The sequence below is a fragment of the Somniosus microcephalus genome, chromosome 11, assembly GCF_052327205.1.
Source record: "Somniosus microcephalus isolate GS21.2 chromosome 11, FLI_Smic_1.0, whole genome shotgun sequence".
NCBI classification, from domain to species: Eukaryota; Metazoa; Chordata; class Chondrichthyes; order Squaliformes; family Somniosidae; genus Somniosus; species Somniosus microcephalus.
Genome location: NC_140997.1, coordinates 24,506,919 through 24,534,900, shown reverse-complemented (window position 1 = coordinate 24,534,900; position 27,982 = coordinate 24,506,919). Strand labels below are relative to the sequence as shown.

The following is a 27,982-nucleotide window of genomic DNA, read 5'->3' as shown; positions in this document are numbered from 1 at the left end:
GAGGCTCGGTGTGCGCTCTTGTCGCGGGCGGCGGCTCCTTGTCGCGGCGGGGGTCAGGGGTCGGGGTGGGCGGCGCGGTTCGGTTCGGTTCCCGGGCTCGGTGCCGAGGCGGTAATTTCGTTGTGTTTGACTCGCCGGGCCGAGGGGGCTGAGAGCGAAAGATGCAGGAGCTCATTTCCACCGTGGAGCACATCAGGTTCGAGCTGGAGATGGCGGTGGAGCAGCAGCTGGGGGCGCAGCCGCTGCCCTTCCCCGGCATGGACAGTGAGTACCGGCCTGGCCCGCAGGACACGACAGGAGTCGGACCCCGTGGGCGCGCCCAACACACAGCCCAGGCCCCGGGGGGCCCACAGCCCAGGAGCTCAGCCCGACACACAGCCCAGGAGCTCAGCCCGACACACAGCCCAGGAGCTCAGCCCGACACACAGCCCAAGAGCTCAGCCCGACACACAGCCCAGGAGCTCAGCCCGACACACAGCCCAAGAGCTCAGCCCGACACACAGCCCAGGGGCTCAGCCCGACACCGGGCCCCGGGGGCTCAGCCCGACGCACAGCCCGGGCCCCGGGGGCTCGGCCCCACACTCAGCCCGGGCCCCCGGGGGGCTGAGCCCGACACACAGCCCAAGAGCTCAGCCCGACACACAGCCCAGGAGCTCAGCCCGACACACAGCCCAAGAGCTCAGCCCGACACACAGCCCAGGGGCTCAGCCCGACACCGGGCCCCGGGGGCTCAGCCCGACGCACAGCCCGGGCCCCGGGGGCTCGGCCCCACACTCAGCCCGGGCCCCCGGGGGGCTGAGCCCGACACACAGCCCGGGCCCCCGGGGGGCTGAGCCCCACACACTGCCCGGGCCCCCGGGGGCCGAGCCCGACACACAGCCCGGGCCCCCGGGGGTCGAGCCCGACTCAGCCCGGGCCCCCGGGGGTCGAGCCCGGGCCCCCCGGGGGGCTGAGCCCGACACACAGCCCGGGCCCCGGGGGTCGAGTCCGACACACAGCCCGGGCCCCGGGGGCTGAGCCCGACACACAGCCCGGGCCCCCGGGGGTCGAGTCCGACACACAGCCCGGGCCCCGGGGGCTGAGCCCGACACACAGCCCGGGCCCCCGGGGGGCTGAGCCCGACACACAGCCCGGGCCCCCGGGGGGCTGAGCCCGACACACAGCCCGGGCCCCCGGGGGGCCGAGCCCGACACACAGCCCGGGCCCCCGGGGGTCGAGTCCGACACACAGCCCGGGCCCCGGGGGCTGAGTCCAACACACAGCCCGGGCCCCGTGGGCACGCCCAACACACAGGCAGCCAGCCTCCCCCTTTAGTAGTTGGGCTACTAGCGGCCGTGGCTCAGTGGGTAGCACCCTCTCTCCTCTGAGTCAGAAGGTTGTGGGTCCAAGTCCTACTCCAGGGACTTGAGCACAAAATTCTAGGCTGACACTCCAGTGCAGTGCTTTGGGAGATCTGCACTGTCGGAGGCGCCGTCTTTCGGATGCGAGGTTAAACTCAGGCCCCGCCAACCCTCTCGGGTGGATGTAAAAGATCCCATGGCACTATTTCGAAGAAGAGCAGGTGAGTTATCCCTGGTGTCCTGGCCAATATTTATCCCTTCTACAACATCACTAAAAACAGATTATCTGGTCATTATCACATTGCTGTTAGTGGGAGCTTGCTGTTTGCAAATTGGCTGCCATGTTTCATACAATTCAAGTGACTACACTTCAGAAGTACTTCATTGGCTGTAAAGTGCTTTGGGACGTTTGGGCGGTTGTGAAAGGCGCTATATAAATGCCATTTTTTTTTGGGCTCACTTATTCTACTTTCAAATTGCCTGCCATTGGTTTGCTTGGAATATCCTGATACCCGTCCCTGAGTCACAAGCATTTCTGTGTTTGGTTCCCTGTCAGTTATTAGGGATACATTTGTGGTTTTAAAGCCTTTTTTTTTTAAATGCTGCAAATTTTAAGCTCTTGCGGCTTCACTTAGTAATTCCTGTAGATTATCAAATCTGAAGTCTCCATGTGTCTTCACATTTGTTTCATCAAAGGATCTTTTTTCCCCTCTTCTCCCAACTGATTTCTTACTGTGGTAGTCACACGGCTGCAGCAACCCTCTGATACATTGCCCTGGTGTCCATTCTGCATGTGCAAGCGTTTTAAAACATAGAAACATAAAAGATAGGAGCAGGAGTATGCCATTTGGCCCCTCGAGCCTGCTCCGCCATTCAATGAGATCATGGCTGATCATCCAAACTCAGTACCCTGTCCCTGCCTTCTCCCCATATCTCTTGATCCCTTTAGCCTTAAGAAATATATCTAACTCCTTCTTGAATATATTTAATGAATTGGCCTCCACTGCCTTCTGTGGTAGAGAATTCCACAGGTTCGCCACTCTCTGGGTGAAGAAATTCCTCCTCATCTCTGTCCTAAATGGCTTACCCCTTATCCTTAGACTGTGACCCCTGGTTCTGGACTCCCCTGCCATCGGGAACATCCTTCCTGCATCTAGTCTGTCTAGTCCTGTTAGAATTTTATAAGTTTCAATGAGATCCCCTCTCATTCTTCTAAACTCCAGCGAGTATAAGCCCAATCGACCCAATCTCTCCTCATACGTCATTCCTGCCATCCCAGGTATCAGCCTGGTGAATATTCGCTGCACTCCCTCCATGGCAAGAACATCCTTCCTCAGATAAGGCGACCAAAACTGCATACAATACGCAAGGTGTGGTCTCACCAAGGCCCTGTACAACTGCAGCAAGACATCCTTGGTCCTGTACTCGAACCCTCTCGCTACGAAGGTCAACATACCATTTGCCTTCTTAACCGCCTGCTACACCTGCATGCTTCCCTTCAGCGACTGGTGCACAAGGACACCCAGGTCTCGTTGCACTTCCCCTTCTCCCAATCTATTGCCGTTCAGATAATCTGCCTTCCTGTTTTTGCCACCAAAGTTGATAACCTCGCATTTATCCACATTATACTGCATCTGCCATGCATCTGCCCAATCACCCAACCTATCCAAATCATACTGGAGTTTCTCGGCATCCTCCTCACAGCACACACGCCCACCCAGCTTTGTGTCGTCTGCAAACTTGGAGATATTACATCTAGTTCCCTCGTCTAGATCATGAATATATATTGTGAATAGCTGGGGTCCTAGGACCGATCCCTGCGGTACCCCACTAGTCACTGCCTGCCACTCCGAAAAAGACCCGTTTATTCCAACTCTTTGCTTCCTGTCTGCCAACCAGTTCTCTATCCAAGTCAGTACCTTGCCCCCAATCCCATGTGCCTTAACTTTACATGCTAATCTCTTCTGCGGGACCTTATCGAAAGCCGTTTTGATGGGGAGTGTTGGCAGGATATTGGACTGTGGTGGGCATTGCAACAGGAGCCCCATAATGTCCAGTAGGTGCCACTGGATAGTCATTTTTTTTGTCTCTTTCCCTAGCATCAGAGTGCAAAGGCCTGCTGTAGCTTGCTGCTACCCCAAGCTGAGAGTACCTAACTCCGTAAACAGAGAACTGAATTTGGAACATCTGTTTGGCTCATTGTCAGTGAGTAAATGTACCACTTGGTGTGAAAATCAAGGTAGCTTCCTGAGGCCATTTTTTCAGTGTTGGATTTTGCACGGACAGATGGATATATTGACCACAGCATTCCACATATGCCTCCTTGATCCAGTGGACAGAGCCCTTCCCTGGGTAGCTTGTGCGAATGTTTACAAAGCCGTTGTCTTCTTTTCTATATATAAATATATTATTTTCATCTGGTGTGACAATCAAGATCTGGGCCCACCCTGATTTAGCACCAATAATTGAATTCCCAATGAGTGAGCTGTGATAAAGGTTGTTTTATTGACTGGAACATGCAGTGGTCAATACCGCATTGAACCTTTGTACAACCAATGTGATTGTACTAAGGGAAGTTTGTTCCACTAGTGCACAGAAAAGAAGCTTTAGTAAGTATATGCCATAATGTTTCTGCAGCGATCATGGATCAAATCTGCTTCTTGGGAATTGTTTATGGTGAAAAACCGATCGCTTTCTATCACTATTAACAACTCCCGCCCCCCCCCCCCCCCCCCACAACTACATGCTGTGCTTAAATCAAATTGCTGCTCGCTGCGCACTTCAGCAACACCAGGACCCTGTGTGAATCACCGCCTCTGGATAGAGCATGACATTGGCATCGTTGTAAAGAAGACATCTCTCAGAGGGTTGTGAATCTTTGGAATTCTCTGCCCCAGAGGGCTGTGAATGCTGAGTCTGAGCATATTCAAGGCTGAGAGAGATAGATTTTTGGAATCAAGGGATACGGAGATCGGACGGGAAAGTGAAGTTGAGGTTGATGATCAGCCGTGATCTTATTGAATGGCGGAGCAGATTCAAAGGGCCGTATGGCCGACTGCTGCTCTTGGTTCTTATGTACACTTGCTAGCGGCAACTCGCAGGCCACATCTTTCAAGCAATCTTAACAACGATCAAGCCCTCCACTCTTGAAGGAGCAGCAGAGTTTTGGATGAGTTGAATGGATAGAATGCTTAGAATAACATGCTTTATTCAGCAATCAATCTGTGTAAATGCAATCGCAATTTAAAAAAAACAAAAAAACAAAAACTGGTGTAATTGTCATCCTACCTGCTGCCCACTGTTGTCCCTCTCGTACCACCTGCCGAAACTCTGTCTTAAAGTCGACGTGTGTAGTGTGCTGATATGCATTTGTGCTGATTTTTTTCAATGCTGTATTTAGTGAACCTGCTCACTAGTGTAAATACAGCAGTTGTTCTAAAATCACTTGCGATCAGTCTCCTGCGCAGCCTGCATTCCACCACTGGGTCTTCACATCAACCATGGGGGCAATTGTCCACTTTGTGAGTAGTTTGTGTGTTTTGTACTTGTGCTCTCAAGGAAGTAGTCTGAGACTGTCCATTCATTCAGAATCCTTGCATTCATACAGTAGAGGGAAATAAACTATTTTCACTGGTTGGGGAGTCTAGGACTAGGGAACATAGTCTAAAAATTAGAGTCAGACCGTTCAGGAGTGAAATTAGAAAACACTTCTACACACAAAGGGTGGTAGAAATTTGGAACTCTCTTCCGCAAATGGCAATTGATGCTTAATCAGTTGTTAATTTTAAACCTAGATTGATTGATTTTTGTTAACCAAAGGTATTAAGGGATATGGGGCAAAGGCAGGTGTATGGAGTTAGGTCGCCGATCAGCCCTGATCTCATTGAATGGTGGAACAGGCTCGAGAGGCCAAATGGCCTACTCCTGTGCCTATGTAATCTGTCATGAGGTATAAATGATAGGCTCAACCCACATAATTGTAACCGGGACCTTTCAAAGCTAATGATCTTTCAAAATCTGCGCTGCTTGTTATTTTTCCCTCAGAGTCTGGGGCGGCCGTCTGTGAATTCTTTCTGAGGGCGTCATGTGGGAAAGGTAAGAGATCTGGGCTGAGCCCTTTCCATCTTCAGTTTGCTGCTGTTTTCCAATCTATTTTAATCCATTGGTGATCTAGTTTGTTTCATGACCATAGCTCTTATCACTGAGATTCCTTCCGATGCAGTTTTCTTGTGTTTTGCTGTAATTGTGCATAAAGTATTCTCGGAGGGGGGCACTTGTTTCCTCCTGTAAGCCCCCTTTCTACCCCCACACCCCTGTCCACTATGTCTGTTTTGCCCCTTGATGTCAGAGGGAGGTCTGAAGCAAGCTGCCTTCCTATGGAGAGAAGGCGAGGCACTTTTACAGTGCTCACATCGCACATGCCAGTGCCTGACTGAGTAATGCATTGACAGAAGTCCGGGAGCAGCTCATCTGCCTGCCTTCTCAGCTACACAGTGGAGGAGGTGAGGAAGGAGTAGGGAAGAAAATACAGTAATGTGGTTCATTAATATCAGACAGATTGCCTAGAAGTATTTCCTCCTCATGATAATGACTTAATGAAGCCATGCTGCCAGTGAGAGGCAGCGAGGTGGAGAGCCCGCGCACTGGACCATTGACCCGCACCTGCGATTTCCTGTTTTAGGACATTCTCAGTCTCAGCCCTGGACTCGTGAGGGGGTGGAGGCCAAGTATCTCCACAGAGAGTGAAGAAAAATCACGGGACTGTGGCAGAGCCACTAAGGGACTCCAATAAATTGTATATAATTCCCTTTAATAATATGTTGGCTGCAGCCTGAGTCTGTATCTTTGTTTTCACTGTTTACATGTACAGAGCGCGATCACTTTAATAGCGCAGGCAAACGCGATGACGTCACGCCGTTCATCACGTGATCCCCCACCGTTGGGAAAAACGTGATGACGTCATGAGGTCAGCCACGGGACCGCCCTAGCAGTCCTCGTGGAGCCTCCGAACTGACTAGACCTATATTCGATGTTCTCCTGTAGTTATCTGTTAAACTCTTACTTATCATTAAACCTCGTTGATTTAATCGCCTGAGTGGACCTCAGTCTTTTGGATAGGAACTAGACATTCCTACATTGGTGACCCCGACTTTTGCGAACGGTTTTCGCAGAAGTTACCGAACATGGAATCGAACGCCGTTGCTTTAAAGCTACCACAGTTCTGGGAGCAACAGCCAGCCGCGTGGTTCCTCCAGGCTGAAGCCCAGTTCGCCATCAGGAACATCGTTGCGGATCAGACCCGTTACTATCATGTGGTTTCCGCCCTCAACAGCGCCACAGCCTCGCGGATCATCAGCCTGCTTGGTAATCCACCAGAAGACCGCAAGTATGATACGATAAAGGCGCGGTTGTTACAGGTCTTCGAGCTCACGAAGTCGGAGCGCGCCCGCCGGCTGCTCAATCTGCCCGGCCTCAGGGACTCCCAGCCGTCTGAGCTCATGAGCCAAATGCTCATGCTCCTGGGCTCCGAACCGGAATGCTTCCTCTTCAGGGAGCTATTCCTCAGCCAGCTACCGGAGCAAGTTCAGGCTGCCCTAGCCAGGTCGGAAGTCACCGACTGCGCAGAGCTGGCTGCCGATGCAGACAAGATCTTCGCGGTGACACAGCAGTGCTGCGCTGCGCTGCCACGAGGCGCCCATCCACCACGGACGCCGCTCCAGCCCCTCAACCTGCGGGGTTGTGCTTCTACCATGCCCGTTTTGGCGCGAAAGCAAGATGCTGCCGCCCTCCCTGCAGCTTTTCGCTCAAAAAAACCCCCAAAAAAAACAGCAGCCACCCTGTCGAAGGAGGACCGGTTATAATGAGCGCCCCGCGGCTGCGATGGCAGTCGGTAATTCGGGAAAACTCCTCTTCATCGCCGACTCCTTATCTGGTCGACGTTTCCTCTGCGACACCGGGGCGCAGTGTAGCATCCTACCCGCGTCCAATCTTGATCTACAAGTTGGGGGGCACGGCCCCTCCCTCCAGACGGCTAATGGCGGGGCCATTCGGACCTTCGGAAGCCGGCGGGTCCAGGTGTGCTTCGGCGGCCAGCGGTTTTACTGGGATTTCATCACGGCCAAAGTCTCTCAAGCCATCCTCAGGGTGGATTTTTTGTGCGCCAACGGCCTCCTGGTGGATGTACGGCACCGCCGGTTGATCAATGCGGCCACTTTTCACTCCATCCCGTGCTACCGCGGTAACACCGTGGCGCTCACTATCTCCTGCGCGTCCCCACCTCCGGATGACTTCACTCGCCTCCTCAGAGATTTCCCAGACCTGACCAGACCCACCTTTTCTTCCACGGCCACGAAACATGGTGTCGAACATCACATCACCACTACTGGCTCCCCGGTCTACGCACGAGCCCGACGCCTCGAACCTGGCAAGCTCGCGGCTGCGAAAGCGGAGTTCGACACGATGGAGCGGCTAGGGATTATTCGCCGGTCGAATAGTCCCTGGTCTTCGCCTCTCCACATTGTTCCGAAACCCGGCGGCGGCCTTGCGGCGACTACCGACGCCTGAACGACGCCGCTACTCTTGATCGGTACCCGATCCCTCATATTCAGGATTTCTCTGCACATTTGGCGGGAAATACCATTTTTTCAAAAGTCGACCTTGTCCGTGGCTACCACCAGGTCCCCGTACACCCGCAAGACGTCCCGAAAACTGCAGTCATCACCCCATTCGGCCTGTTTGAATTTCTGCGGATGCCGTTTGGATTGAAGAACGCTGCACAGGCTTTCCAGCGCTTGATGGATTCCGTGCTTCGGGACCTCAAGTTTCTATTCGCCTACCTCGACGACATCCTCATCGCCAGCCCTAATAAAGCGGAGCACATCTGCCATTTGCGCACCCTCTTTAGACGCCTCAGTCAACACGGCTTGATCATCAACCCGGCCAAGTGCCAGTTTGGCTTGCAGCAGATTGATTTTTTAGGCCATCGCATCACATCAGACGGCGCAATTCCCCTGCAAACGAAGGTGGAGGCAGTTACTTCGTTCCCGCGCCCGCAGTCCGTCAAGGCCCTGCAGGAGTTCCTCGGGATGGTAAATTTTTATCACCGGTTCGCCCCTAATACAGCTCTGCTTATGCAGCCCCTGTACGAGGCCCTCAAGGGCAAGTCCGGCAAGGATCCGATCAGCTGGACGGTTGAAATGGACCGGGCGTTCGTCGACACAAAAGACGCTTTAGCCAACGCAACCATGCTGGCATACCCGCTGCCAGGTGCCACCATCGCCCTTACCACCGACGCGTCAGACTACGCCATCGGCGCAGTGGGTGCATGGGACGTGGCAACCGCTGGCATTTTTCAGCCGTCAACTGCGGCGAAACAAACAAAAGTACAGCACGTTTGACCGGGAGTTGCTGGCCCTTTTTCTGGCCATCCGCCATTTCCGGTTCTTGCTAGAAGGACGTCCGTTCACGGCTTTTGTGGACCATAAGCCACTAACGTTCACTATAGCCAAGACCGCCGAACCGTGGTCAGCTCGGCAACAACGTCAGCTGATGTTTATCTCAGAATTCACCACTGACATTCAGTATGTGTCCGGTAAGGACAACCTGGTGGCGGATTGTCTCTCCCGCGCAACCGTTCATGCAGTCCAGCTCGGCATCGACTATGCCCTCATGGCTGCGGATCAAGCCTCGGATCTGGAGGTCCAATCTTACAGAACCAACCCCTCTTGACGTCAGCCGCTTGGAGGCTAATTCCATGCCGCGGGCACTACGCTACTCTGCGACGTCTCCGTAGGAGAACTTCGCCCTATCGTCCCGGTCGCCTGGCGCCGAAAAGTTTTTGACGCCATACACGGGTTGTCGCACCCTGGCATGAAGGCCTCGCAACGGTTGATGTCGTCCAAATTCGTGTGGCGGGGCATGCACATGGATGTTCGCGACTGGGCCAACACCTGTGTGGTCTGCCAAAAGGCCAAGGTGTGCAGCGTCATGTTAAGGCTCCATTGGCCACTTTTGCCGTCCCGGAACGTCGGTTTGATCATGTGCATGTGGACCTGGTGGGGCCACTTCCGCTTTTGCACGGGTTTACTCATCTTCTTACAACGGTGGACCGCACCACTCGATGGCCGGAGGCGGTTCCTCTGTCTTCCACCACTTCCGCAGACGTCGCCAGGGCATTCATCTCCTCTTGGGTCACCCGCTTCGGTGTACCGGCAGACATCTCGTCCGATTGTGGGCCGCAGTTCTCTTCGGAGCTCTGGAACGCTGTGACTCAGGGGCTCGGCGTCAAGCTACATCGCACCACTGCCTACCATCCACAGGTGAACGGCCTGTGCGAACGATTCCACAGGTCGCTCAAAGCCGCACTGCGAGCCAGCCTTCAAGGCGCGGGCTGGGTGGACAGGCTTCCATGGGTCATTTTGGGTCTTCGTACGGCACCTAAAGAAGATCTTCAATCGTCCTCGGCGGAGCTCGTGTATGGCCAGCCGCTACGCGTACCAGGGGATTTCCTTCCATCTCCAACAGAACCATGGTCCGCGTCCCAGCAGCTCATCAGCCACCAGGAGGCAGCCAGAAGTTTCGCTCCAGTGCCTACGTCGCATCACGGCTTGCAGAGTTCCCACGTCCCAGCTGAGCTGAAGAACGCCGACTATGTGTTTATCCACCACGACGCTCATCGGGACCCGCTCAAACCCCCTTACACTGGTCCTTTCCGTGTGATAGAGCCGGGAGACACATCTTTTTCGGTCGATGTTGGAGGTAAACCGGACCACATTTCGGTTGACCGGTTGAAGCCTGCTCACTTGGACCTTGACCGCCCAGTCGAGATCGCACAACCGCCGAAACGTGGCCGACCGCCCACAGTCGCCGTGCCAGATCAAAAGCAACCGCCTGCCGTCCGTCAGCTTCCACTTCAAGGCTACAGAAGTCGATCTGACAGGCTTGTCAGGCCTCCTCGCCATTTTACTTTTGCTATTAAAGACAATTCTGGGGGGGCGCATGTGGTGGAGCCACTAAGGGACTCCAATCAATTGTATATAATTCCCTTTAATAATATGTTAGCAGCAGCTGGAGTCTGTATCTTTGTTTTCACTGTTTACATGTACAGAGCGCGATCACTTTAATAGCGCGGGCAAACGCGATGACGTCACGCCGTTCATCACGTGATCTCCCACCGGCAGGAAAAACGTGATGACGTCATGACGTCAGCCACGGGACCGCCCTAGCAGTCCTCATGGAGCCTCCGAACTGAGACGACCTATATTCGATGTTCTCCTGTAGTTATCCGTTAAACTCTTACTTATCATTAAACCTCGTTGATTTGATCACCTGAGTGGACCTCAGTCTTTTGGATAGGAACTAGACATTCCTACAGGACAATTCATTTCAGCCCCCTTACGTTCTTGTGCATCTCCTATTAGAGAAGGACATTGCCTCCCAGCTTCCCCCTCGGCTGGTACATGCCCACAGAGAGGGGAAGGGAGAAAATATTTTTGAGAGAAGTCAATTAGAAAAATATATCCAATTCCATCCCACAGATGTACAGTGTTCATTCCGCATATTGAGCGAGTCGCTATTCCCAAGAAACTGGCTGCTTTTTAAAATGTATAAGTGGTCCTGGCTCACATCAAAGCCAGTGTTCCCGCCTCTCTTGACCAACACCAGTTTGCCTATCGTGCAAACAGATCAACGGAGGATGCAATCACAACTGCTCTACACTCGGCACTGAATCACTTAGATGGTAAGGAGACCTACATCAGAATGCTGTTCATAGACTACAGCTCAGCATTCAACACTATCGTCCCCAACAAGCTGGCCTCCAAACTCTTGGCCTGAACACTTCCCTCTGCAACTGGACCCTGGACTTCCTAACAAACAGACCCCAGTCTGTCAAATTAGGTAACCACACCTCCCCCCCCCCCCCCCCCCCGACCCTGAACACGGGGGCCCCCACAAGGATGTGTGCTGAGTCTACTCCCTCTTCACCCACGACTGTGTGGCTGTTTATGGTTCCAACACCATCATCAAGTTTGCGGATGATACCACGGTAGTAGGCCAGATCACCAACAACGATGAGTCAGCCTACAGGGAGGAGGTCCAGCATCTCGTGAAGTGGTGCGCCGATAACAACCTGGCCCTTAATATCAAGAAAACCAAAGAAATCATTGTGGACTTCAGGAAGTCTAAAGGCGGAAGTCACACCCCCATCCACATCAATGGGGCTGTTGTGGAAAGGGGGTGGACAGCTTTAAGTTCCTCGGAGTCCACATCACGGAAGACCTCTCCTGGTCCCTCAACACCTCCTCTCTGGTGAAGAAGGCCCAGCAGCGCCTATATTTCCTAAGGAGGCTGAAGGGATGTAACCTGTCACCCCTGATCCTCTCTAACTTTTACCGCTGCACAATAGAGAGCATCCTGACAAACTGTATCACAGTATGGTATGGCAGCTGTAGCTACTATGACCGGAAAGCCCTGCAGCGGGTAGTCAAAACTGCCCAACGCATTACCGGCACCCGGCTACCGACCATAGAGCACATATACCAGAAACGCTGTTTACGGAGGTCACGGTCCATCATCAAAGACCCTACCCACCCCAGCCACAGTCTGTTCGCCCTCCTGCCATCTGGGAGACGCTACAGATGCATTCGCACCCGTACGACCAGATTTAGGAACAGCTTCTTTCCCAGGGCTGTCATCCTACTGAACTCCACAAATAAACTCTAAAGCCTGCACATCTGCCAATGCACTTTATTATGGTTATGTTTATGTTAATGTATTACAAGCCAAATGTATGTTGAATGTTTAAATGTCTTAATCTAAATGTACACTCTCGGGAGCCGCAAGCTTACATTTCGTTGTACTGCACTTGTGCACTAACAATGACAATAAAAGTTGATTTGATTTGATTTGATACTGTTCTTCAAGTTTTCAGCATTAAGTAACCTGTTGATTTCTACCTGTGCACCAGGGGTCTCTGCCTCTGCACAGCCCTCCCTGTCTGTTCATTGTGTGTCTTCCCCACCCCCCCAACCCCCACCCCCACCCCGCCATGAAGCAGTGTCCTGCGAGGAGGGACGGCTCTGGTGATTGAATCTGATTTTTGTTGTGCAGGTGGAATGTGCCCGTTTCGCCACATCAGCGGCGAGAAGACGGTGGTGTGCAAACACTGGCTGCGGGGGCTGTGCAAGAAAGGAGATCAGTGTGAATTCTTACACGAGTACGACATGACCAAGATGCCCGAGTGCTATTTCTATTCCAAGTTTGGTGAGCGCTGCCTGTGTTTGCTCCCCTCTTTGCGGTTTGCCAATGCACCCAGGTGTCTGATCGCAGGCGGGGATGGGAAGAGAAATAAAAACAGAAAAATGCTGGAAATACTCAGCAGGTCAGGCAGCATCTGTGGAGAGCAAGAAACAGAGTTAACGTTTCAGGTCGATGATCCTTCGTCAGAACTGGAAAAAACTGGAGATGGAACAGGTTTTTAAGCAAGTGCAGGGGCAGGGAAAGGGGGAGGGGAGGAAAGAACAAAAGGGAAGGTCTGTGATAGGGTGGAAGGCAGGAGAGATTGAGACATTGAGAGATTAAGAGATGGTGCAAGGCAAAAGGCACAAAGGATGACTCTAGATGAAGTGCAAATGGCACTGGCAGAATGAAAGACAGCTGCCATGTGGGAGAGAAAAATAAAATAAAATAATTGGGGAAAAAAAAGGATAGGGGCAAAGGTTATGATCTGAAATTGTTGAACTCTTGAGTCTAGAAGGCTGTAAAGTGCCTAATCGAAAGATAGAAAGCAAAGGCCTTCCATCACAGGTCACGACAGAGTGGTTGACTTGCTGAGATGGGACAATAAAGCAGCAGTGTGTCGCAACTCCCCTGTGCGGTAGAACGATAACATTGTGATTTTTACCTTCAACAAATCTGATATTTAAAAACATTTAAGAATAACTTTAGCAAAAGTCTTTTTCTTTTCTGGGCAGTATAGCGCGCTTTATTGAAAGCTGGAAACGCTCCACAGGTTGGTCACGAGCTGGTCGGAGCTCTCGCCACTTGAAGTGTTTCCCGATCTTTCTGTTTCAGAAGATGGTCGCCTGCTGTGTATTTTCAGCACTTTGCTTTTCATTTCCAGTCTGTATATTTTCTCTTAGTTTCGAGTCCACCTGTTGCCTCGCCAGGGCTGGGTTTAGGATTTGGGCGTCTTGCGCCCACATTGTGCCTGTGTTTCCCGATGCTTTCGACATCATCTGTTTCCTGGAACAGGCAGCCTCACAGAAACTGGGCTGGACATAATTTAAGAACTAATTTCTTCGCACTCGGAGTTAACTTCAGGAATAGACTGCCATCAGAACCATGACAGTTAGTACAGTTGAAGTGTTCAGAAAGGAACATGGATAGATTCCTGAATCAATTGGGGGTAGTGGGTTACGGGATGGCATCAAGGCAGAAGGGGGAATTGAAATGTTCTAAGCAAGTCCTAAATGTGCTTTTTCTTGCTCCTTTCTCCTTGTGGTCTATGTTCTAATTTGTTCCTTTTGCCTCTGCAGGAGAATGTAGCAACAAGGAATGTCCGTTTCTGCACATTGATCCCGAGTCCAAAATCAAAGACTGCCCCTGGTACGACCGAGGGTTTTGTAAACATGGTAAGTGTTCCGAGCTCTGGAAAGGAAAAAACTGATGAATTAGCTGCCTCTGGGTCACCCTCGTGTACATCTTCTTGGTATTGGTAGAGACCTGGGAGCAAGTCACTTTGCTCTTCTGTCAATCGGGGAAGAGAGCTGCAGCTGAGGGAATGGGAGAAAAGATCCAAAATAGCTTGGCAGAAAGAAACAACGCTCTTTTACTTTTTTCCTAAAGGGCACTGGCTCATGCTGGCAAACAGTTCCGTGGGTGCCGTCCACTCTCTGGTACATTGCCCAGGTGATCATTTGTCACACATGAACCAAGTGAGCATTGGCGGGCTATTTGACCGTGATTGGGAGCCCGATCCTGTTTTAACCTGCCGCCGCCACCTGCGTACTCTCCAGCAGGAAGCGCTGAATGGTGATCAGATGCAACAACCCAGTCTTTTTTGATTTTCCCCCTTCTTAATCCAGGGTGTTTGGGGCAATTGTAGTGGCACAGGTACCACCCTGCCTGAGATCACTTAATTCAGCACAGGCTAAGAACGGTTCCAAGACCTGAAGTTTCTTCCTGACTAAAATGTGGGTGAGCAAATTTTTTTTTTTTTTTGCTTTTGTTACTCACACATGCTCCAAATTAGAGAGGTTTTGTGAGCATTCCACAAGGTACCAACGACATAGGTAGGACAAAGAAAGAGGTTCTGCTGAGAGAGTTTGAGCAGCTAGGGACTGTTATAAATCTCATCATTCATCAAGAAACTACTCGTGAAATAATGCTGGACGGCCAGCTGGTGGCGCCGTCCAAGGAGTATAACTACTCGGGCGTGGGCCCCAGCTTGCCAGGGACGTTTTGTAAGACAAGGAACTAGTGAAGTACAACTAGACCTCCATGTTCTGAAACAAGTTGATTAAAGCCTTGCTTTATGCTCAAACCAAGTGCGTAGTGAGTTTAATTACGTCAGGGACTAAATTAAAAAGCAGAACCACAAAGGTCATCATCTCTGGATTATTACCGGAGCCGCGAACAAATTGGCATAGGGTCAATAGGATCAGGGAGATGAATGCGTGGCTCAAAGATTGGTGTGGGAGAAGTGGGTTTCGATTCATGGGGTACTGGGGAAAGAGAGAGCTGTTCCGTTAGGACGGATTACACCTGAACCATGTGGGACCAGAGTTCCAGCGAATCGAATAACTAGGGAGGTAGATAGGGCTTTAAACTAAATAAGGGGGGGAGGGTCCCAGTGGAGAGAAATCTAGAATGCTAAAGAGAAAAGACAAGGAAGCAGTGCAGGAAAGTGACTGGGGTAAGGATAACCAGATTGTGTCAGGAAGGGACAGAGCGTACAAACAAAGGAGTGCACTAACAAATAGGGTCCGGGTAAGAAAAAATGGTAATAAGACAAATAGGGCCATAGTACAAAAAAATGTCAAGATGTCTAAAAATGTTAAAAAGACAAATCTAAAGGCACTGTATCTGAATGCACGAAGCATTCGTAATAAGGTAGACGAATTAACAGCGCAAATAGATGTAAACGGATGCGATATAATTGCGTTTACGGAGACATGGCTGCAGGGTAAACAAGGCTGGGAGCTGAATATCCAAGGATATTCGATATTTAGGAAGGACAGGCAAAAAGGAAAAGGAGGTGGGGTGGCGTTGTTAGTAAAGGATGAAATCCGAGCAATAGTGAGAAAGGATATTGGCTCAGAAAATGACGGTGTAGAATCAGTCTGGGTGGAGCTAAGAAGCACCAAGGGTCAGAAAACATTGGTGGGAGTTGTCTATAGGCCTCCAAACAGTAGTGGTAATGTAGGGGATGGCATCAAACAGGAAATTAGGGATGAATTTAACAAGGGTACTACAGTAATCATGGGTGACTTTAATCTACATATAGACTGGCCAAACCAAATTAGCAATAATACTGTGGAGGATGAATTCCTGGAGTGTGTACAAGATTTTTTTTTTAGACCAGTATGTTGAGGAGCCAACTAGGGAACAGGCTATCCTAGATTGGGTATTGTGCAATGAGAAGGGGTTAATTAATCTTGTTGTGCGGGGTCCTTTAGGGAAGAGTGACTATAACATGATAGAATTCTTCATTATGATGGAAAGTGAAGAAGTCCAATCCGAAACTAGGGTCCATAACCTAAACAAAGGAAACTACGAAGGTATGAGGAGTGAGTTGGCTATGATAGATTGGGGAGCTTCATTAAAAGGCATGACGGTGGATAGGCAATGGCTAACATTTAAGGAACGAATGCATGAATTGCAACAGTTATACATTCCTTTCTGGCGCAAAAACACAAAAGGAAAAGTGGCCCAACCATGGCTAACAAAAGAAACGAAGGATAGTATTAGATCCAAAGAGGAGTCATATAAAGTTACCAGAAAAAGTAGCAAGCCTGAGGATTGGGAGCAGTTTAGAGTTCAGCAAAAAAGGACCAAGAGATTGATTAAGAGGGGAAAAATAGAGTATGAGAGTAAACTTTCAAGGAACATAAAAGCAGACTAAAAGCTTCTACAAGTATGTAAAAAGAAAAAGATTAGTGAAGACAAATGTAGGTCCCTTACAGTCAGAAACGGGAGAATTTATAATGGGGAACAAGGAAATGACAGCACAATTAAACAAATACTTTGGTTCTGTCTTCACGGAAGAGGACACAAATAACCAAGGGTCTAGTGAGAAGGAGGAATTAAAGGAAATTAGTATTAGTAAAAAAAATAGTACTGGAGAAATTAATGGGACTGAAAGCCGATAAATCCCCAGGGCCTGATAATCCGCATCCCAGAGTACTAAAAGAGGTGGCTGTGGAAATAGTGGATGCATTGGTTGTCATCTTCCAAAATTCTATAGATTATGGAACAGTTCCTGCAGATTGGAGGGTGGTAAATGTAACCCCACTATTTAAAAAAGGAGGGAGAGAGAAAACGGGGAACTACAGACCGGTAGCCTAACATCAGTAGTAGGGAAAATGCTAGAGTCTATTATAAAGGATGTGATAACAGGACACTTGGAAAATATCAATGGGATTAGACAAAGTGAACATGGATTTATGAAAGGGAAATCGTGTTTGACAAACCTACTGGAGTTTTTTGAGGAGTTAACTGGTAGAATAGATAAGGGGGAACCAGTGGATGTGGTGTATTTGGATTTTCAGAAGACTTTTGATAAATTCCCACAAGAGGTTAGTGTGCAAAATTAAAGCACATGGGATTGGGGGTAATATACTGGCGTGGATTGAAAATTGGCTAACAGACATAAACAGAGAGTAGGAATAAATGGGTCTTTTTCGGGGTGGCAGGCGGTGACTAGTGGGGTACCGCAGGGATCAGTGCTTGGGCCCCAGCTATTCACAATATATATCAAAGATTTGGATGAGGGAACCAAATGTAATATTTCCAAGTTTGCTGACGACACGAAACTAGGTGGGATTGTGAGGAGGATGCAAAGAGGCTTCAAGGCGATTTAGAAAAGTTGAGTGAGTGGGCAAATACATGGCAGATGCAGTATAACGTGAATAAATGTGAAGTTATCCACTTCGGTAGGAAAAACAGAAAGGCAGATTATTATTTAAATGGTGATAGATTGGGAAATGCTGATATACAAAGGGACCTGGGTGTCCTTGTACACCAGTCACTGAAAGCAAACATGCAAGTGCAGCAAGCAGTTAGGAAGACAAATGGCATGTTGGCCTTCATTGCAAGAGGATTTGAGTACAGGAGCAAGGATGTCTTACTACAGTTATACAGGGCCTTGGTGAGACCACACCTGGAGTACTATGTGCAGTTTTGGTCTCCTTACCTAAGAAAGGATATACTTGCCATAGAGGGAGTGCAGCGAAGGTTCACCAGACTGATTCCTGGGATGGCAAGACCGTTGTATGAGGAGAGATTGTGTCGACTAGGCCTGTATTCACTAGAGTTTAGAAGAATGAGAGGGGATCTCATTGAAACGTATAAAATTCTGACAGGGCTAGACAGACTGGATGCAGGGAGGATGTTTTCCCTGACTGGGGGAATCTAGAATGAGGGGTCACAGTCTCCGGATACGGGGTAGGACATTTAGGACTGAGATGAGGAGAAATTTCTTCACTCAGAGGGTGGTGAACCTGTGGAATTCTCTACCACAGAAGGCTGTGGAGGCCAAGTCACTGAATATATTTAAGAAGGAGATAGATTTCTAGACACAAAAGGCATCAAGGCGTATGGGGAGAGAGCGAGAATATGGTATTGAGATAGAGGATCAGCCATGATCATATTGAATGGCGGAGCAGGCTCGAAGGGCCAAATGGCCTACTCCTCCTATTTTTCTATGTTTCTATTCCTTACCAACATTAGTTGCAATTATCGCACAGGTATTGTTCTAACAAAGTAAAAAAGACAATTATAATGCTTTTAACCAGGTGCAGTTGTGCACAGATAGGATTGGTCAGCCCCTTTGGGACACGAAGGCAGCTGAGCAATGTTTGCTCTAAATTGTTTTTGTTGTGCGCGCGGCCTGTTTATTTCAATGCGCGGTCCCTTTAAGCTTCTGCGTATGTGCGTTATTTCAGATGGAAAAGCTTGCCAGCAGCCTGCGCGGTGCCTTTGCAGATTACAGCGCGGCTGTGCATGCGCGCAGCCTACAGGGAACATTGCAGCCGAGTCCTACTGTACTACATCCACCAAGGGTGCAAGGCTGTTATTTGCTGAGTTATGATTTTAGCAGATTACTGATCTTGAATCCTATCTTGTTGCAGGCCCCCTATGCAGGCACCGGCACACACGGCGAGTCATCTGTGTAAATTATCTGGTAGGGTTCTGCCCCGAAGGCCCCAGCTGTAAATTCATGCAGTAAGTATACAGTGACAAAGTAACGGGAGCAGGCCATCCAGCTCCTCGAGTCTCTTCTGCCCCTTCTGTCGGATCATGGCTGATCACTACCTCAATACCATTTACCCGCCATTGCTCCACATCCCTTGATGCCCTTGCACAACCAAAATCTATCAGTGTCCGTCTTGAAGATTTCTATTAGCAGATCAGTCTCCTCTTGATCAGAGGAGATTGATCAGTGATTTTCTGACTGGCTATTGGCTATATCAGTAAAAATTGGTGAATCTTAACAGAAAATGCTGGAAACACTCAGCAAGTCAGGCAGCATTTGTGGAGCGAGAAAGAGAGTTAACGTTTCAGGTCAGTGTTTCAGTACTGGCGAAAGGTCATCGACCTGAAACGTTAACTCTGTTTCTCTCTCCACAAATGCTGCCTGACCGGTTGAGTGTTTCCAGCATTTTCTGTTCATATTTCAGATTCCGCAGTATTTTTCCTTTGTATGATGAGTCTTATTTGGGTTTAACAGGCTTGTGTTCATGCCTCTTCTCATGTTCCAATTGGACCTGAATAGTGGTTATTTACTATTTTTACCGTGAACTTGGAGATGCATTTTACAGTTCCCTGTAAAATAATATCCTGGAGAAGCTTTCCTTTGAATTTTGACTCGTCTTTTATTTTTCTCGCTGCTTTCTCCTAATTTTCCTCCGTGTTTGGGATTGCCTCCGATGCTGCACAGACCTCTGACTAAAGTTTCAGTCCTGGGTTAGCCTTGAGGCCTACTGCCGGGTCAGGCTGAAGGCCTGCTTCCAGGCCTCTGGAAACACCACTGAAAGCACCAGTAATGAGTGCGTAAGAACAACCTCATTTTCTTGTCTGCCAGAGAGACTAACTGACACCCCGGAGTGATTTAGAATTTAGTTTTTCGATTATAACTAGGTGATTTCCTGTGGCATTGCAATTGGAAAGTCCGGACCAAGCACAGTATCAGGTGACGCAAGGTGAGAAGAGAATTACTGGATCCAGGCAGGGCAGGGGGTCAGAAAAGAGGGGGGGAGGAGAGAAGAGGAAAATTGGAGAGGAGGGTGGAGGAGGTGAATGGGTTAGGGAACGAAGAAGAGAGAATTGGAGAAGATAGGCTGGAGCAGGAAGGGAGAAGATGAGGGGGACAGGTTGAAGGAAAAGTGGAACAAGGGTGGCACTGGGTTAGGGCTGATTTTCTTTGGTGGGGGTTGGGTGCAGTGGGCTGGGATCTTTTTCCAATTTTGCGGAGGGGAGGGTTGGAACGATTTTCTTTTCAGTGGATTTGTGGGCAGAAGTCAAACTCCAATTTCTTAGTGTGGGGAGGGCATTGGGTCAGGAGAGGTTCCCATCTCAGCGGGAGTGGGGGGAAGGAGGGAGAGAGGCCCGAGTTACCCCGGCGTGGGAGAGGAGATTGTTTGGGGTTTGGTAGAGATAGACTTGTTTCTACGTTGGGGAGGGGGGGGGTGTGGGTGGGAGTAGCAGAATGCTTCTCAATGGAGGGGAGGGGCCTGAAGTTTCTTCTCATGGGAATGGTAGATCATGAGCGCATATTCAGTGTGGGGGGAGTAGCATGTCGTTTATGATTGCAGCAGAAAAGAACACCTGGCCGTTGACTCGTGACTCGCTAAGGTAGGCCCAGTGGTGTTCAGATTCATTCGGCTGTGGCAAGGTATGGATCCGTTCCCAGTGTGCACATGGCTTGTTCTTGTTATGTGTATGTTGTTGAGGTTTGCGCACTGGGTGCTGGCCCCTTGAAGCTCGGCCTATTCACCCCGCTGGACCATCAGTGTCTGGCCAGTGGGCCTATGTGGGCCCATCATTATTGCAGCTGTTGGTGGAGGTGCTTTCGATTACTACCATCGAGTGCCATTCCAATCCTGGTGGAGAATTCACGCTTTCACAATTGGGTGAGTGTGGAAATACAGTAATAAGATTACAAATCTTTACACAGTCTTTGCTGATGTCAGGAGGGAGTTCAGCCTAAATTGAGGCTGTCATGTAACATTAGGGGCTGTTGCCATGTATCTTAATGGGTCACATAACTTTCAGTGCCACCTACAGGCACAGTATAAATGGAACGTTGTAACCACTCACCGTTTAAAAAATATAATTGATGTACTCTAGGTTGGTGGGTCAGTTTGTGATGTAATAATCCATATAATTCTATTGAGCAATCAGTTTTCAGTAATTAACTGCAGATCAATACAGTCTAGAAGGTTGAGGGGTGATCTAATCGAGGTCTTTAAAATGATAAAGGGGTTCAGTAGGATAGATACGGAAAAATTATTTCCTTAGTGGAGGGATCCAGAACAAGGGGGCATAATCGTAAAATTAAAGCTGGACCATTCAGGGGTGAAATCAGCAAGCACTTCTCCCACACACAGGGTAGCGGAAATCTAAAATCTCCCTCAAAAGGCTGTGGATGCTGGGGGCCAATTGAAAGTTTCACGGCTGAGATCAATAGATTTTTGTTAGGTAAGGGTATCAAGGGATATGGAGCTAAGGAGGGGAAATGGAGTTGAGGTAACGATCAGCCATGATCTGAAGTGAATGATAGAACAGGCTCGAGGGGCTGAATGGCTTCTTCTTGTTTCTAAATTACTACAGTCAGAACGTGTATTATCACCTGGTAATGTTCAGCCGTGTGTTCCAGAGTTAGAATGCACTCTCAGGGTTCGGGTGGCTGAATGAGCTGCTTAAGCTGGGTTCTCGTGGTTTATGGTGTCCTTGGAAGCCAGAGAGTATCACAGCCTTGTAACAGTTCCCAGCCATAAAATGTCCTTTATATGTTAAAATAATAAATGGAGTAGAGAGCCCTACAACCCTTATATTCTGTCAGTAGACTGGTTGGATTTTGTACTTTGACTTAGCTGAGGTGCTTTTCAGCCTATTCCTCTCATACTGGTCTCTTTCTTTGTTTGCCTGCCAGAAATGCGGATCTAGAGATTTGTTTAAATGAAAACTCTCAATGTTTTTATTCCCTCCGTCAGCCCTCGGTTTGAGCTGCCAATGGGTACCGGTATTGACCAACCGCCATTACAGCAGCAGCAACAGATACTACAAAAGGTGAGACAAAAATACTGTTGGTTATTTTTCCAAAATCTTTTATGCTATGTTACTTTTTACAAACCACTCGATGAATGCTGCATACTATTACCAATGACATGGTGGACTATCTGCTCCCGGCCTCTGCCAAAGTGGCTGCATCTATTTGAGTGACTTGGACTAAGTTTATTTTGCTGTTCCTTCCTCGATATAGAGGATGTGCTTCAGCTCCACCAAGAACCTTTCTCCTCCCAGCCTCCACCCACAGTGAATCCCTGGGGTCAACTGGGTTATCACGGCATCTTAGAGGGACAATACTCAGACACTGCACGGTGTAGCACTAAATCTTACAGATCAGAAGGCCCCAGGCTTGATCCCTGGTCTTTGTTGAGTTAGGCCGTTTTAGTTAGGACAAACCATGGCACTACAATTGGCTTCAGTGACCCTAGGCTAGGAAGTCAAAAATCAGCCAAGGTTCCCGCTACTGATGGCTGTCCAGTGATTGTTGCAAAGTACATTGTGTTGGGCAAGGACCGGATCGAGCTTGACCATGGATATCATTGGTCAAGTAGCCTGCCTACTCAGGGTTAGAGCTCACACATGAAGAATGGTCAGTTGTGTGAGCTAGTGTAGAGCTACCAGCACCTACAGAATCATACTCCAGCAACAGTTAGTGCCTTTGGTGGGTGGGGCAAAGTGTTATGAAAGCAGCTATTGGTGTCAGCCTTGGCTTAGTGGTAGCACTCTCATCTCCAAGTCAGAAGGTCATTGTTCAAGCCCTACTCCAGACTTTGCACATAATCGAGGCCGACACATACGTGTAGTACTGAATTTAAGTTTGTAAATTGGCGTGAGGCAGTGGTCTGGTGTGTTTTCTTTGAATTCAGCCTTGTGTTTTGTAATTCTTTATATGTAACTTGGGACTCCATGGTACACAACCAAACAGCTCACGAAGACATAGGCCTAGAAATTCACTTGGGCGCGGGCAGCTCGCTCGCGCCCAAAAGTTAGCGCTGGGCGGGGAGGCATTAGCGCACGCCGTATATTCGTCTTCTGCGCCCCAATTCGGAAGCGGGCGCTATACCAGGGTGTGCCCACCTCCGTTTGGGGCGCTGCAACTGAATATCGGCGCGCTAGTTGCCGCAGCGCCACCCGATGCGGTGCGGCAGGCTGCGGTACTGCAGGCCTCCTCCTTCTCTTAAGGGGGAGGTGCCTACAACGGCCGGAGCCCCGATCGCGAGTGCCGGCAAAAGAGCCCGGCACAACGGAGAAGTGCCGGGCTCCACGGAAACCAGCCGGCAATGCCGCGGGGGGGGGGTGGAGGAGGCCGGGGAAGGAGGCGCGGGCAGGCGGCCGCCGAAAAAGCAGCCGGCCGCACCTTCAGCTTTAAAGCGCCCCACTATGGCAGCAGGACGGCCCCGTTTTCTGCTCGCTGTTTGCGCCCGCTTCGGAGGAGGCGGGCGCAAATAAATATGGGGATCGGCGCGGTTTCGGGGCGTTACGGGCCACCGTGCACACCGATGACGTCATCGGTCCCGGCGCAGTGCTAACGGCTACCGCCGCCAATACCGCTGCACTCAATTTCCGCGCTACCACCCCGCCGGCGCAAAAGACCTCTTTAGGCGCTAAGTGGGCGCAAGGCCCACTGAATTTCTAGGCCATAGAGTGTTGAACATAAGAATATAAGAAATAAGAGCAGGAGTAGGTTATAGAATAAGATCATGACTGATCATAGACCTCAACCCCACTTTCCCGCCCGATCTCCATATCCCTTGATTCCCCTAGAGTCGAAAAATCTATCTCTCAGCCTTGAATATACTCAAAGACTCAACATCCACAGCCCGCTGGGGCAGAGAATTCCAAAGATTCACAACCCTTTGAGTGAAGAAATACCTCCTCATCTCAGTCTTAAATGGCCTACCCCTTATCCTGAGACTATGCCCCCTAGTTCTAGACACTCCAGCCAGGGGAAACAACTTCTCAGCATCTACATTGACAGTCCTGTGCTAATGTCTCTCGTTCTCTCTTCACAGCAGAATCTTAACCCATTTCTGCAGCGATCATCCTCTTTGGTACAGATTCCTAGTACGAACATCACTGTCGGGCAGCAGAGGCCAATGATACAATCCGGGGGACCAATGCAGCAATCCCAATTTCAGACATTGTCAAATCGGGGCCCCAGACCTTTGGAACAAGTCACGTGTTATAAGGTAAATGGAGGGTACTTGATGGGTCATTGTCATTGAGAAATGGTTCCATGAGTGAAGAAGATTCAGTTACTCATGGGTGACTTTGTCATGCCTGAGTTATGAATATCATTCACTCTGATAGTGCTTTATCCCAGTCTATTTGAATCTATGAACTTTTTTGTTAAAGATAATCTTTTAATTTTAGTGAGAATAATTATAAGCACGTAGGGTGCATTGCATGGTGTTGTCAGAGCTCCATTTTATACTTCATGGAGCAGAATAAGATTAAGAGGAAAAAGCCATCGAGTCCCATCAAAGCTCATCCCTTTAGTACACTAACTACCCCATTATAGCATACAGCTGCATTTTGAAGATCTCTACTGTTTAAAACCTCTTCTGCTCTGCCTAGATTGTTTCTTAAACTTTTTTTTTACTAATTTCTCTTACTTTCCTGATTTAACTTGGAAGTAATCTGGATTTCTCGCTTCTATGCCATTTAATATAGATGTGGGCTCATAGATATGATCCCGTTTAAAAAAAAAAAAAATCTGAACCCCACTATCCTGTCGAGGCGTAAAGCAGAGGTACATGTCAGAGTGACAATCCCTAGCTAATTTCAATAAGAGTTGCTGGTGGTGGAGGGTGAAATTATTTGTATTCATAAGATACAAGAGAGAAATGCCCCAGGACATCGCTGCAGGAGTTCCTCAGGGCAGTGCCTTAGGCCCAACCATCTTCAGCTGTTTCATCAATGACCTTCCCTCCAACATAAGGTCAGAAATGGGGATGTTTGCTGATGACTGCACAGTGTTCAGTGCCATTCGCAACTCCTCAAATAATGAAGCAGTCCATGCCCGCAAGCAACAAGACCTGGACGACATTCAGGCTTGGGTTGATAAGCGGCAGGTAACATTCGCACCACACAAGTGCCAGGCAATGACTATCTCTAACAAGCGCGAGTCCAACCACTGCCCCGTGACATTCAACGGCATTACCATCGCCGAATCCCCCACCATCAACATCCTGGATTTTGCCATTGACCAGAAGCTTAACTGGACCAGCCACATAAATACTGTGGCAACAAGAGCAGGTCATAGGCTAGGTATTCTGCGGCGAGTGTCTCACCTCCTGACTCCCCAAAGCCTTTCCACCATCTACAAGGCACAAGTCAGGAGTGTGATGGAATACTCTCCACTTGCCTGGATGAGTACAGCTCCAACAACACTCAAGAAGCTCAACACCATCCAGGACAAAGCAGCCCGCTTGATTGGCAACCCATCCACCACCTTAAACATTCACTCCCTCCACCACCGGCGTACTGTGGCTGCCGTGTACAGCATCTACAAGATGCACTGCAGCAACTCGCCAAGGCTTCTTCGACAACACCTCCCAAACCCGCAACCTCTTCCACCTAGAAGGACAAGGGCAGCAGGCGCATGGGAACGCAACCACCTCCAAGTTCCCCTCCAAGTCACACACCATCCTGACTTAGAAGTATATCGCCGATCCTTTATCGTCACTGGGTAAAAATCCTGGAACTCCCTCCCTAACAGCGCTGTGGGAGTACCATCACCACATGGACTGCAGCGGTTCAAGAAGGCGGCTCAGCAGCACCTTCTCGAGGGCAACTAGGGATGGGCAATAAATGCTGGCCTTGCCAGCGACGCCCAGATCCCAATATACGAATAAAAAAAAAAGGCAATTAATTTCAAAAAGACGTTGGTAATAGTTTACTTTGAATTAGCAACGGCCTTACTCTTTTCTACTAGTATGATCTGGTATATATTTCCTGGTACATGTCTATCATTAATGAGCATTGCCGCAGTCTTTCTCCCACCAGCCCGCTGCAAGAGACTCCATGGAGCGTATATATTTGTATTTGTGGTTATCATGGTGAGGTTAAAATTGCCCATTGGCTGGAACATGTTGACCTAAAATGATTTGGATAGCAGTGCTGGGTTTTTATTTCACTTTGTATTTAAGAAGTATATACCGTATATAGTCTAGCGTAGTTACACGCACTGTATACATTCAAATGGGTTTTACTTCATTCAAAGTACATTGCAGCATTGTATTCTGGTACATTCCACATAAGGAATAAGGAGTTGATTGGCCATGGATTCTTCAGTTAGAACAAAATGAACAGGATTATAGAATCATAGAATAGTACAGCAGAGAAGGCGGCCATTCGGCCCATTGAGTCTGCGCTGACACTTTCGAACAGCAACCCAGTTAGTCCCACTCCCCTGCTCTTTCCCCATATCCCTGCAATTTTTTCTCCTTCAAGAATTTATCCAATTCCCTTTTTAAGGCTACTATTGAGACTGTATCCACCACCCCATCAGGCAGTGCATTCCAAATCTTAGCCACTCGTTGCATAAAAAAGTTTTTCCTCATGTCGTCTCTGGTTCTTTTGCCAATCACCTTAAATCTGTGCCCTCTGGTTATCAACCCTTCAGTCATTGGAAACTGTTTCTCTTTATTTACTCTACCTAAATCCTTCATGATTTTAAACACCTCTATCAAATCTCCTAGCCTTCTCTGCTCCAAGGAGAGATCCTAGCATTTTTGCTTCATTACCTTCTAGGATCAGGAGAATCTATCACTGTACAAATCTCATGGTGTGTGGCTGGGCGGTGGATAGTGATGGCCAACTGCACCGCTCTCGTTCCACACTTTAACTGACTCTGTGGTTTGTAGAATTATGGCCTTTGAAATAAATTCTTGTGCTTTTTCTTTTCAGTGTGGTGAAAAAGGACATTATGCTAACCGATGTACCAAAGGACACTTGGCATTTCTTAGTGGTCAGTAGTAGTCTGACTGGCGAACAATACTCTGGCGAACTCTCGAGCTCAATTGATGCCCCAGATGGAATGTACATTATTTCTTGGATGGGGTTGGGAGTTGGAAAACTTAATTTGTCTTGTTTTTTTTGCCCCCTCCTCATGCGCACTGTGACAGTTGCTACTGTAGTGTGTGCCACTGTTTTAAGGTTTGGTATCAGGAAGCACTGCACTCTGAAGAATGGAAAAGCTACTTCGAATAGCTACTGTAGCTTTTACTCTACCTGTTTCCAGCCATACTGTTTAATGTCTTCTAGTCCATACTTTCCAGTGAAACCTGTTACAGGATTGGCGAGAAACTGAGGGAGGGAAAAAATCACCAAATCGCTAGAAGATGCTTTAAATTGTGATATTTCTATCACATAGTTTGTGCCCGTACTTTGTTATTTTTCTAAAGTGCCAATTGTGAGGGCAGTTTTGAGATTTCCTGTGTGTCAGGAATTGAGCTGAAGCTGCTCAAATTTGTTTTAATTCGAGCCCCTTTTGCAAACGTACCTCTCAACCTGCGATGTGTCCAGAGCGGGATTCGGCTGGATGTTCTGGGGCAGGTGTGCAGTTCTCTGTCGAACCAGCAAATTGGCTGGTCTTGGTATCTTTCACAAGCCTGCCACTTTTCTCCAGTTGGGATGTCCTGATTAAAATGAGTCACTTGAGAGGTATGTTTACATGTGAAGGTTGGGGGGGGGGGGAAAGGTGGTGGGGGTTGAGGACATCCTTACTCCAATTGGCATTGGATAGATTCCAAACCAGGTGTAAAGAATAGCGTTCCATCCCACTGACACCCAGACTCCCCGCCCTCGTATATCAACATAAAAACCAATAGAAAATCAATATCAACTTGGGTGCAAATATCTGTTGGATTTGTGAAATAATAATTGATGGGGATTACTTTAGGTCATGTAGGATTACTTGCTAGGGTGACCTATTAATTTGCCTGTGCATTATCACATTTTATAGGAAGATAAATTTTTAGTTTTGTGGCAGAAGAAAAATGCAATGTAAGTCGCAGAAATTCTACTCTTGAAGCCTCAATTACCTTATGACTATAAAGTGTTCATTTTTATCCAATTTAATAAATATTTTTTAACAAAGACCTGCCTTGTTTTGTTGCCCTGATTTA

General features: G+C 48.9%; 1 protein-coding gene across 2 annotated transcripts; it reads left to right on the top strand.

The window, feature by feature from the left end:
- The first annotated feature begins 37 nt into the window (after positions 1–37).
- On the top strand, positions 38–27,955 carry cpsf4 (cleavage and polyadenylation specific factor 4). 2 transcript variants are annotated; one of them, XM_086000365.1, is made up of 8 exons: positions 38–264; positions 5,385–5,435; positions 12,450–12,602; positions 13,877–13,972; positions 18,692–18,785; positions 21,776–21,851; positions 23,867–24,040; positions 26,763–27,955. In XM_086000365.1, the coding sequence occupies exons 1-8, from the start codon at positions 162–164 to the stop codon at positions 26,829–26,831; spliced, it is 816 nt and encodes a 271-aa protein (XP_085856491.1). In that variant the 5' UTR covers positions 38–161; the 3' UTR covers positions 26,832–27,955. The 2 variants fall into 2 exon arrangements, with proteins under 2 accessions (XP_085856491.1, XP_085856490.1); XM_086000364.1 differs by having other exon boundaries at positions 40–264; positions 23,864–24,040.
- The last annotated feature ends 27 nt before the right edge of the window (positions 27,956–27,982 follow it).

Coding starts and splice junctions, on each gene's coding strand:
- cpsf4 (XM_086000364.1), top strand. CDS start 162: ATGCAGGAGCTCATTTCCACCGTGGAGCACATCAGGTTCGAGCTGGAG. Junction 12,603..13,876: donor CTATTTCTATTCCAAGTTTG/GTGAGCGCTGCC, acceptor TTGCCTCTGCAG/GAGAATGTAGCAACAAGGAA. Junction 24,041..26,762: donor AACAAGTCACGTGTTATAAG/GTAAATGGAGGG, acceptor TTTTCTTTTCAG/TGTGGTGAAAAAGGACATTA.